The sequence below is a fragment of the Rhinoderma darwinii genome, chromosome 1 (genome assembly GCF_050947455.1).
Source record: "Rhinoderma darwinii isolate aRhiDar2 chromosome 1, aRhiDar2.hap1, whole genome shotgun sequence".
NCBI lineage: Eukaryota > Metazoa > Chordata > Amphibia > Anura > Rhinodermatidae > Rhinoderma > Rhinoderma darwinii.
Window position 1 is genome coordinate 356631538 of NC_134687.1, and position 12589 is coordinate 356644126.

A 12589-nucleotide genomic window follows, 5' to 3' on the forward strand; every position below is an offset into this window, starting at 1 on the left:
CATGGCACCCAAAAACCAATCCAGGAAATTCTGCATGCCAAATAGCGCTCCTGCCTTTCTGAGCCCTGCCGTGTGTCCAAACAGCAGTTTATGACCACATGTGGGGTGTTACCGTACTCTGGAGAAATTGCTTTACAAAAGTTGGTGTGCTTTTTTCTCCTTTATCCCTTTTTAAAAATGAAAAAATGCAACTTTTTAGTGGAAACATTTTGATATTCACAATTCCAATAAGTTCTGCAAAAGACCAGTGGGGTCTAAATGCTCACTATACCCCTAGATAGATTCCTTAAGGGGTGTAGTTTCCCAAATGGGGTCACTTTTGAGGGGTTCCTACTGTTTTGGTCCCGCAAGCACTTTGCAAACGTGACATGGCCCCCTGAAAACCATTCTAGCTAAATTTCAGCTTCAAATGGTGCTCCTTCCCTTTTGACCCCTGCCGTGTGTCCAAACAGCAGTTTGACCACTTTAGGGGTATTGCCATAATCGGGAGAAATCGGCTTTCAAATGTTAGGGTGCTTTTTCTTCTTTATGCCTTGTAAAAATTTAACATTTCTACGTTTTATTGAAAAAAAATTAGATTTTTTTAATTTTCATGACTTCATTCCACTAAATTCAGCAGAAAAACTGTGGGCTCAAAATGCCCACTGTACCCCTTGATAAATTCCTTAAAGGTGTGTAGTTTGCCAAATGGTGACTTTATGGGGGTGTTTCCACTGTTGTGGCATCACAAGACCTCTTCAAACAGGAAAAAGCCTAAAATATATTAGAATAAAAAGAAGCCCCCAAAATCCTCTAGGTGCTACTTTACTTCTGAGGCCGGTGTTTCAGTGAATTAGCACACTTGGGCCACATGTGGGATACTTCTAAAACCTGCAGAATCCGGGCAATAAATATTGAGTTGCGTTTCTCTGGTAAAACCTTCTGTGTTACAGGAAAAAAAACGATTAAAAGTGAATTTCTGCAAAAAAATTATGAGATTTGTAAATTTCATCCCTAATTTGCTGTAATTCTTGTGAAATGCCTAAAGGGTTAATAAACTTTCTAAATGCTGTTTTGAATACTTGGAGGGGTTCAGTTTTTAAAATGTGGCGATTTATGGGGGTTTGCATTCTATGGGCCCTTCAAAACCACTTCACAACTGAACTGGTCCCTGTAAAAATAGCCTTTTGAAATTTTCTTGAAAATGTGAGAAATTTCTGCTAAAGTTCTAAGCCTTTTAACGTCCTAGAAAAATAAAAGGATGTTCAAAAAACGATGCCAATCTAAAGTAGATATATGGGGGACGTTAATTCGCTTTTATTTTGTGTGGTATTACTATCTGTCTTAAAAGCAGATACATTTTAATTTAGAAAAATGCTAATTTTTTCAGTTTTTCGCTAAATTTTGGGTTTTTTCACAATAAAATACTGAATGTATCGACAAAATTTTACCACTAACTTAAAGTATAATGTGTCACAAGAAAACAGTCTCGGAATCGCTTAGATAGGTAAAAGCATTCCAAAGTTATTACCACATAAAGTGACACGTCAGATTTGAAAAATGGGGCTGCTTCCTAAACGTGCAAACTAGTCCATGTCCTTAAGGGGTTAAAAAACAAAACAAAAAAAAGACTGTTACTTTGTATTAAATGGTAAAAAAAAGTGCCCTAAATATGACGCAAAAATAACTTTAATAACCTAAGACAAAAAAAAACGTTTAGCCGTTTGACCAGTACATTGGTTAAATTCAAAACTATATATGAATCTGTGTAGCTCCTCCTGCTTTATAACATGCCTGCATTTACGACAGAATGTTTAACGTTACAGACTCCCAGTGATTTTACTGTAAGGTAACATTTTATGTTGGAGATTTTTTTTATTCTCGTGTCCATGGCCATCTGATAATTCTGAGTATTTGATAATCAGGCACCTACCAGGTTCAGATAATGCTTGGTTATAGATATTTTACAGTTGTTGAAAATCATACAACACCGTAAATGGAAATGAAAGCAGAGATAACAGATTATATAAAGAGCATATTTTTATTATTATTTTAGGATGAGGTTTTTTTTGTTTATCTTCTCTGCAATCTGGCCCCTATTAGGACTTGCTGGTGCCAGATTGAGTGTAACTGGAATAAGAAACTGCTGCAGAAAACATTGTCTCCATTCTGTGATATTATACTGATTTATGTATATGATTTGTATTTAAATCTTTACAGCTCACAAATAAAATCACACTTTTTATTTACAAGCAGTTATACTAAATTAAAGAGGCTCTGTCACCAGATTTTGCAACCCCTATCTGCTATTGCAGCAGATCAGCGCTGCAATGTAGATTACAGTAACGTTTTTATTTTTAAAAAACGAGCATTTTTGGCCAAGTTATGACCATTTTTGTAGTTATGCAAATGAGGCTTGCAAAAGTCCAAGTGGGTGTGTTTAAAAGTCCAAGTGGGCGTGTATTATGTGCGTACATCGGGGCGTTTTTAATACTTTTACTAGCTGGGCGTTATGAGAAGTATCATCCACTTCTCTTCAGAACGCCCAGCTTCTGCCAGATCAAGCTGTGACGTCACAGGTCCTGCATCGTGTCAGACGAGCGAGGACACATCGGCACCAGAGGCTACAGTTGATTCTGCAGCAGCATCAGCGTTTGCAGGTAAGTAGCTACATCGACTTACCTGCTAACGCCGATGCTGCTGCAGAATCAACTGAAGCCTCTGGTGCCGATGTGTCCTCGCTCGTCTGACACGATGCAGGACCTGTGAGTGATGTCACAGCGTGATCTGGCAGAAGCTGGGCGTTCTGAAGAGAAGTGGATGATACTTCTCGTCAGAGCGCCCAGCTAGTAAAAGTATTAAAAACGCCCCGATGTACGCACATAATACACGCCCACTTGGACTTTTACTTTTAAACACACCCACTTGGACTTTTGCAAGCCTCATTTGCATAACTACAAAAATGGTCATAACTTGGCCAAAAATACTCGTTTTTTAAAAATAAAAACGTTACTGTAATCTACATTGCAGCGCCGATCTGCTGCAATAGCAGATAGGGGTTGCAAAATCTGGTGACAGAGCCTCTTTAATACATGGAACTAACATTTGTTGCAATGTAGCCGATCATCTCAATCACATTCTGATGACTTAAAGGGGGTTGTGTCACCACAGACATTTATGGCATAGCCACAGAATATGCCTAAATGTTTGCACTTCTCTCCAGAACGGTGGTCCCCCAACCCCTTTCCTGCCTGGTACGGTGACCACCACATCCAGGCGGACCATAGGTGCACAACAGGGTGGGAATCTGTGTGGTGGGGCCTGCATTTATCAGATGTTTAGGGCATATCATGTGGATATGCCACAAAGGTCTGTGGTAAAACAACACACGTGACTCATGTAATAGATACAACATGCCATGTAACATGACTGCAGTAATTTTTCTGTGTGATGTCCCAATCTGCTGCAAAAGTTGTCCTCTTTTCTGCATCCATCAGTTAAATGACGTCACATCTTGTCTCTGACTACAGTGTCTGTTAAATGACATTACATCTTGTCTCTGTGACTACAGTGTCTGTTAAATGACATCACGTCTTGTCTGTGACTACAGTGTCTGTTAAATGACATCACATCTTGTCTCTGTGACTACAGTGCCTTTTTAAATGACATCACGTCTTGTCTCTGACTACAGTGTCTGTTAAATGACATCACATCTTGTCTCTGTGACTACAGTGTCTGTTAAATGACATCACATCTTGTCTCTGACTACAGTGTCTGTTAAATGACATCACATCTTGTCTCTGTGACTACAGTGTCTGTTAAATGACATCACATCTTGTCTCTGACTACAGTGTCTGTTAAATGACATCACATCTTGTCTCTGACTACAGTGTCTGTTAAATGACATCACATCTTGTCTCTGACTACAGTGTCTGTTAAATGACATCACATCTTGTCTCTGTGACTACAGTGCCTGTTAAATGACATCACATCTTGTCTCTGTGACTACAGTGCCTGTTAAATGACATCACGTCTTGTCTCTGACTACAGTGTCTGTTAAATGACATCACATCTTGTCTCTGTGTCTACAGTGTCTGTTAAATGACATCACATCTTGTCTCTGACTACAGTGTCCGTTAAATGACATCACATCTTGTCTCTGTGACTACAGTGTCTAGTCTTTTAACAGACCTAACTGTTGTGGTCACGGATAATAATCTAGGAAAGAACATGACAAGGAGGCTCCACCCATGAATCTCCTAGACCTGGGTAAATTGGTTGTAGATGTGCTTAAAACAGCGGATTAAATACAGATGGTTACAAAAAAAAAAAGTTGCTATTGTGCAAATAGTAAGGGTTTCTTAATAAATTGGTAAATGTGTTTTTTTGTGGAGGAATAAAGTTTTAATTCTATTTCGATTTGTTCAAGGATACCTTGTTGTATTTATTTCCATTGCAGATACTCATTGTGCCCTGCAGGCGGTAGAGCGCCTGCAGACAAAAGTTCGAGATCGCGGGGATATAGCAAATGAAGAAAAGTTGTGTTTGTTGAAATCTGTCCTACAAAGCCCTCTCTTCAACCAAATTTTGAGTTTACAGTCTTCAATCCATCACATAAGAGAACAGGTAGGAACCACATGTTATCCTGTGGATAGATGAATGTCTTTTCCTATTTATGCAAATTTTTCATATCTGTGCGCACTCGTTCTATTGTTCAGAAGTGCTACTGGAACATCAAGTAGCATCAAGTGTGTTTTTTTTCTCTTATGTGTTCTATTATGTCGAAAAAATTTGTTTCACATTAAGAGGCAGATTTACTAAGATTGGCTTATCATACGGGTGGATGTATGGGACACGGCACTGGCCTCTTACCTTGCACCTCAACACATCGATAAAGCTACGCCAGCTTGGAGCTGGCGTAGATTTCCCCTATTGTTAACATCAGTTTTCTGATATGAATTATAATTTGTCTGGCCTCGGTGGCCCCGTCCTTTTTGGTAAGCCATGTCCCTTTTTATAAAATTGGCGAGACCAGCGTAAAAGGCCAAAAAGTCACAATTTTCAACACAAATTGTGACTTTTGGCCCTTTTGCAATTTTTTTACTCAAGAAAACTGATGTATGAAGGTTGATAAATTTCCCCCTAAGGCTATGCTCACACGGAGTATTTTGCCGAGTTTTTTGACGCGGAAACCGCGTCGCAAAACTCGCCAAAAACGGCCCGAAAACTGCTCCCATTGATTTCAATGGGAGGTGTCGGCGTCTTTTTCCCGCGAGCAGTAAAACTGCCTCGCGGGAAAAAGAAGCGACATGCCCGATCTTCGGGCGTTTACGCCTCTGACCTCCCATTGACTTCAATGGGAGGCAGAGAAAGCGTATTTCGCGGTGTTTTATGCCCGCGGCGCGAAAATCGGCGTGCAGGGAGAGGAAAATCTGCCTCAAACTTACAAACTGAATTTTGAGGCAGATATTCCTCCTGCAAAATACTCCGTGTGAACATAGCCTTTCACACAAAGATTTTTGCAGGAGGTAAATCTGCCTCAAAATTCTGTTTGGAATTTCGATGCAGATTTTCCTCTGCCAGCACGCCGATTTTCGCTGCGTTTTCGACTGCGGCCATTGAGCGCCGCGGGCATAAAACGCCGCAAAATACGCTTTCTCTGCCTCCCATTGATGTCAATGGGAGGTCAGAGGCGTAAACGCCCGAAGATAGGGTATGTCCCTTCTTTTTCCCGCGAGCCGGTTTTTCCGATCGCGGGAAAAAAAACGCCTCCACCTCCCATTGAAATCAATGGGAGGCATTTTCAAGCCGTTGTTTTGCGGCACGGTTTCTGCGTCAGAAAACTCGTCGAAAAACTCTGTGTGAACTCCCCCTAATTGTGTTCCGGGAATAAAAAATTACATAAATTGGGTCCAAAGCATAAACATTACAAATTTACAATAAAACTTACTCTACTAATTCCAATCGGTTTTATTTTTTTTAAGCGATTATTATTGCTGAAAAACACCTTTTTAAAGTAAATATGTTAAGAATCATACTTTGGTTTACTGAGAGTGACCTGTTTTATGCATGTTTTGATCTTCCACACACTTGTTTTACGGTGTTTGCCTATGGTCAATTGAAATTCTTTTAATATTGTCTTAATAAGACAATTTTACAGACATCATAGTCCCTTAGCATTGTACATTTGAAGGCTGGCAGCGCTGAAGTCAAATCTAGGATTATGTTGTAAAACTTTTGAATTCCTGTGTCCTTTATAAAATATGCAGACTTGTTATCTAATACCATACCGGGATTTGCTTATCTCTAACATTCCTTTAATTCGAACCAAATGTTTCAGCTTTAACCTTAACTGTTTTATAACATTTTAAAATAAAAAAATACCAGGACCTGCAATTTGTAAATGGGTTTGAAGACAAAAATCAATAAACACCATATGCATTATGATTGTTTGACATCAGTATTGTGGTCTGCGTGAACCTGCCAATTTTCAGTATGTACATACTGTAGGCTTTGTGTTATTTTAGAGCAGAGGTGTAGAACCTTTCAGGCCCGAAAATCTCCTGGAATTATATGGAAGATTCTGAAGATGTACTGGAATAAGGCCAAGGCTACATAGCGACTTGCAGTCGTGCACGAGTTGTAGTAAAATAAAAAAATAACTGACTACTCTGGCGCCACCACAAAATTGCTCAAGCCGCGCCATGCTTTATATAGTTGAACTCTGTCGATCGATCACGATCAACAGGTTTGCCGACTTAGTGATTGCAAGCTAGTCACAATGTGTACTTTTTTAGTATGATGCAAGGAATCACTACTAGGGTTCATCTTCTGCTTAGAGAAATCCAAATCATTACCCGTGCTATTGAACATGCCCCTAGATCAGGGGTGGAATGTCACAGCTAGGCTTTGCCTTAGCCATGTGCACGCAATGTAATTTTTGCATGCATTATTTTTTCCTTTTGCCAGAATCATGATTGGATCCAAATGTGAGGAGAAATATAAGCCAAATAAAAGCTTCTCACATTTTCAGATCCATTTCCAGTTAGTGAAAAGCATTAGAGGAATCTAAACGAAGGAGATAATAGTTAGAAGATAATAGGATGTATCAAAAACTCAGAGGCCAGTTTGATTTTCATTTTTAATTTCAGGTGAATGCAACACCAACGGGTTCATCAGTAACAGAATTTGCACAAATTTCTTCATTTGGATCCAGCTCTCTTTCAACACAAACTGAGTCCTACCCATTGGCCCAACAGAATGGTAGTCAGTTTAACACTGAGGAAACGTTTGAATCATCTCCTTTTCCTCAGATCAATGGCAAACCAGAAAATGAGGATTTTGACCAAATCATCAATCGGATGGCTCAAGTATGTGTGTATATATATATATATATATATATATATATATATATATATATATATATATATATATATATGTTTGTGTGTATGTATGTGTATATATATGTGTGTGTGTATATATATATATATATATATATATATATATATATATATATATGTTGTACTGAGTTTTACAATATATTTTAAGTCTGTGGTGTAAGTTTAAGCCCTCACATATTGCGGATGATATGGACCTATATTTCATTCTCCATTGTCTTAAAAAGCTGTATTTGCCACTTATATCAGTTTTTCTTATCACTCTCATTTTTAAATTATATTTACTAAAATATATACCGATTGTTTTATGTAAAACTTGACATCAAGCTGTAGTATGTATAATTTTAAGTTTTTTTTTTCCGTTTACTTAATTAACGACCTGAGATCTCTTTAGTATGGAGTACCATCATCTGTTCCTCCACACAAATATACAAGAGAATACAGAATGACCACCAGTCACCGATTTTTTTTTTTTTTTTTTTTTTTTATATATGGCTCTAGTTCAAGTCACCTTGCTTTACTAAAGCAAGTAAAAAAAAAAGTACATTTATTCAGTTTGTGGGCTCAAAGGATTCAAAAGGAAGAAAGAAGAGAATTTTTTTTTTTTAATCTAGTGTTGAAACTGTGGATTATGCATGTCCTTTTTTATGGCTTTATATGTCCTACTTTTTCTGGAGCCAAGATGCTGTCTAATAATTTACACTATAAGTGAAGTGAGCTACTGGGGCATTTACTGCACCAACTCTGTATATTAAAAATAATCTGTTTAAAACCTCTTAATAATGTATAGGGTCGTCAGATTGAAATACTGGAAATGGTTAAACCTACAAGTGGTAGTCTTGGTTTTAGCGTTGTTGGCCTGAAGAGTGAGAACCGAGGAGAACTTGGGATATTTGTTCAGGAAATACAAGAAGGAAGTGTTTCTCATAGGTGAGATTTTTTTTTTACATTTTGGGTCGATGGTTTGCGTGTATATTACACTTGTGATGTTTGTACAGAGAACTTGTATACACTAGTACATTTTTAGGTGCATACATTTTAAAATTGCATTGCCAATTACTTTATTTTGTTTAAGGGATGGAAAGTTGAAGGAAGTTGATCAGATTCTCTCCATAAACGGGCAACCCCTTGATCAGACCATTACACATCACCAAGCCATTAACTTACTGCAGAAGGCAAAGGATTATGTGCAGCTGGTGGTTGCAAGAGGACCATTACCCCAGCTAGCTAGTCCTGTGGTATCTCGCACACCCTCTGATGCCAGCACTGTGTCTGTACTTTCAAGCCCTGTGAGTATTCGATTCTTTAGGCATTAACCTACAATATGTCTGCAAACTTTACATCTTGGGTAACTGAGATAATTCAAACACGTTCGACCTAGAAAAGTAAACCGTTATATACATACATCCGTATACCCATCTATTAGAAACTCCTCTGCAGAATCTGAAATCTGTTTGATGGTACCTCCAAAATATACCTGTTCAAGTTTTAGATAAAATACCTTCTCCAAATAGTTGTGTGTATATCCATAGGATAGGCCATCAATATTCGATTGGTGGAAATCGAACCCCCAGGACCCTTGCCAATCAGCAAAATGAAGGGGCCACGATGTTATCTTGAGAGGGACTTAGCTGCAGTACCAGGCACAGCCACTGTGCCTGTGTAAACAATTTAGAAACACGGCACTCCAGTGGCCCCTTCATTCTGCTGAACGTTGGGGGTCGAACCCTAACCAGTGATTTATGCATAGGCAATCATTGTCCTGTAAAACTCCTTTTACACCTTTCAGATTATCAGTTTAGCAATGTCTTTGGAAATTACTATATATACATTAATAAACACACTTGGACAAGTAATGGCAGCAGAATTTTGTCAGTTGTCGTAGGAAAAGGGGCTATTGTTCTCGAATATGCTCCCACAAAGAAAATAGCATAAACGGTTTCTGGCTCTTGGAAATAACATTTCAATCTCTTTATTTCATGCGTCATCAGATACACTGGCAGCATGTGGAGACTATAGAACTGGTAAATGACGGCTCCGGTTTAGGCTTTGGAATTGTTGGAGGAAAATTAACTGGAGTTATAGTCAAAACAATTCTCCCAGGGGGCGTAGCAGATCAGGTATGTGTTTATTGTTGAACATGCTTGTTAATGTGGTTTGATAGCACCAGCTCAATTCAGTGTGTTGTATGACTCCCGTCAGCTTCTCCTAGCTTCACCTTTCCCATATGAAGCAAAAAGGAGATGAAGGGGCATGGTGCTATGCAGAGCATAATAGCCAATTCTTTCTAGCTAATGGTGAGTTCACAAAACATGGACCACCACCGATGAGAAGTTCTGACATTTGATGCTTGCAATTTTAATAAAATCCTACGGGACATTGAGTAAGCAAAGCATTGCAAAAAAATTTCAACATTGTAAATCTAGGCCACAACGTCCGTGTTACTTTTTGGGAGAAAAAGTTGCATTCAACCTTGAAGTCAAATCTTACCATGTTGGATCCTCTACTGTGATCGCTTGCGACTTCTTTTGTTTTTCATAGGGAAAAACTTTTGAGCTTTCAGTAATCCTGCAAATTTTACTGTGACTCACTGGTGACCCTCTGGAGCCACTGCTTTAAAGGGTTATTTTCATCTCTGGCATTTAGGTCCTATCTACAGGATAAGACCTAAATTTCAGTTAGATTCAGATCCCTGCTCTGAGACCCACACCTATATCGAGAACGCTGGTCACATGATCCCCATCCCGCCTAGCGAAGCGGCTGCTTACCGCAGATTCCAGGTGGTGACTGAGTCGAGAGGTTCCATGCATACATAAGGCTCTCTATTATGTTCTATGGGAATTACGGAAACAGCCGAGCAGCACTTTTTTGATAAAGGTGCAGGTCCCAGAGTTGGACCTATCGTGTGGATATACCATAAATGTCTGGGATGGGAATAACACTTTAAATATTATATGTCCCAATAGGAATACACTAGATGCAGTTTTACATATTAGTGCAGTAATCATGCCCAATTTGTTGCCATGGAGCCCTAGTCCTAATGAAAAACCTGCACATTTGGCATGTGTACTGCATGTGCATAATTCTGATACCGATCAGTGAAAGAGTAATTGTGCCAAAAGTTACCCTATGTCTGTGGCCAATTTGATTTCTTACAAAGGCAGTGCAATATCTGATAAAGAAATGTTATTCAAAATTTGTATTGGTGCTATATAAGGTATTACTGTGTTAAATAACATAATGTTAAAATGATGCTGATGTGTTTGTTCGTTTATTTATTTTAGCATGGCAGGCTGCACAGTGGAGACCACATATTAAAAATAGGTGACACGGATCTTGCTGGAATGGGCAGTGAACAAGTTGCCCAGGTTCTAAGGCAGTGTGGAAACCGAGTAAAGCTGGTTGTTGCTAGAGGCCCAGTGGCTGATCCGACCACAGTAGTTTCTACAGGGATTCAGATGCCTCTGTTGATATCTACTGCGTCTGAACTGCAGGTTAGAAGCATTTTTAGATCTTGCTACATTCAAATGAAGACCTGACTTTCCAATGTAAAATTAGTTAAATTGATTGTGGCTGCTAAACATTACTTTTTACAGTGATACAGGTGCTATGATGTAGCTACTCCGTAATATGGGGTGCAGGTGAGGTTCCTGGTTGGTTCATCGATCATCCATCCAGAATAATCATTTTGCTAACTAGAGCAGCAAGGAGCTGGGCAAACCCTCATAATATTCATACTTCTGCTGACCCATCACTCCCGCTGACCCATTGATGACTTGATTAGGTTTAATAAGCTTCCAGGTGGAGTTTATTATACCTGTTGCCTTATTATATTGCCTATTAAGGGCATGCTGAATTATTAGGGAGGTTCTCAGGGTTGGAACCCCCCTCTATAAGCTGCGTCCAAGCTCCCAATCCAGTGTCTATTGACTCTGAATGATGACCGCTGTCCACTAAGATTATTTGCACTGTGGCTTCCACCAAAATAACAGCTTATGTCGGGGGATCACAGCAATGGGGCCCTACGTTATAAGCTTGACTCCACATTACTTCCTAAAGCCTCTAACTTTGTAGAAACATAAAAAACATGTAACACTGTGTAATTTAAAGTTTTAGAACCCCTGTCTTCGGCACATGTGACTGATCATTGTTTCATTATTGTCATTGGTTCCTTGCGTATACGAAGAGCTTGGAATAGGGGCAATTAGGATTTGAAAACTGATATGAGTGATGATTTGGAACCCACACAATGTACCAGTGACAATGCTGAACTTCTGGGGCACACAAGAAGCATGGTCATAGGGTGACTGCTTCGGATGTGCTTCAATTATGTAATAGGCAGCAATTATGTAACATAATACATTTTTATATGTGTGTAATAGGGGAGTTCCCCAAAACCTATAATGCATAGGACACCTAGAAATGTGAAAGGAAATAACTTTATACGGAATATTTTGTGAATTGTCTAGAACTATCCTCCAGGTTCATTGAGATTCTACTACACTAATGGTTGATGCTCATTTTGGTTTTTCTGTATAACATATCGCTTCTTCTTTTTACCCTTTATTCTGAAGGGTAATGGTGGAATGAAAAGAGATACCAGCGGTGAAACCTTCGATGTCAAACTATCAAAGAATGCTCAGGGCTTAGGAATAACTATTGCTGGTTATGTTGGTGATAAAAATGCAGGCAAGTACACTCTGCACATTAATGTGACTTTATTTTCATATAGTTTCTTTGATACAACTTTTTTTTGTGCAGTGGTTCTCTCCTCTGGCTGAGTGTTCCCTCCCTATGATCTCTACAACGTATATAGAATACTTAATGTCCGTTTATCTGGATGTGACGACCCCTTTAAAATGGAACCATCATTTCATACAACTTCTGATATGACCTAAAGATCACTTGAGCATAGGGACTGTGGTGCTCTGCTTAGTGCCTTTCCCCTTTTGACTTCACCCCGAAGAGACAGACTGGCCATAGACTGTAATGGCTTATCTTTATCTCTCCCAAATGAAACCGAGAAAGGCGATAGAGGCATGGCGTGCAGCACAGCTCCACGGCACCCTGTTCTAACAATTCTTGGGGTATCCGCTACTGAACCCCCACAATAAGGCCCCATGCACACGAACGTGTTTTTGTGGCCGCAATTCACCCGCATGTCTGCAGGTGAATTGCGGTCCCATTGATTAATTTCTATGGGCCCATGCACA

At 39.3% G+C, this 12589-nt stretch overlaps 1 protein-coding gene across 5 annotated transcripts in view; it reads left to right on the forward strand.

The window, feature by feature from the left end:
• The window catches only part of MPDZ (multiple PDZ domain crumbs cell polarity complex component), a 146855-nt gene that overhangs the window by 18124 nt on the left and 116142 nt on the right, over nt 1–12589 (forward strand). For all 5 annotated transcript variants that reach the window (XM_075826777.1, XM_075826793.1, XM_075826803.1 and 2 more), the window contains exons 3-9: nt 4439–4605; nt 7131–7349; nt 8167–8306; nt 8452–8665; nt 9368–9496; nt 10661–10870; nt 11951–12065. In XM_075826777.1, the coding sequence (XP_075682892.1) occupies nt 4439–4605; nt 7131–7349; nt 8167–8306; nt 8452–8665; nt 9368–9496; nt 10661–10870; nt 11951–12065 (1194 nt within the window). The remainder of the gene's footprint in view (nt 1–4438; nt 4606–7130; nt 7350–8166; nt 8307–8451; nt 8666–9367; nt 9497–10660; nt 10871–11950; nt 12066–12589) is intronic.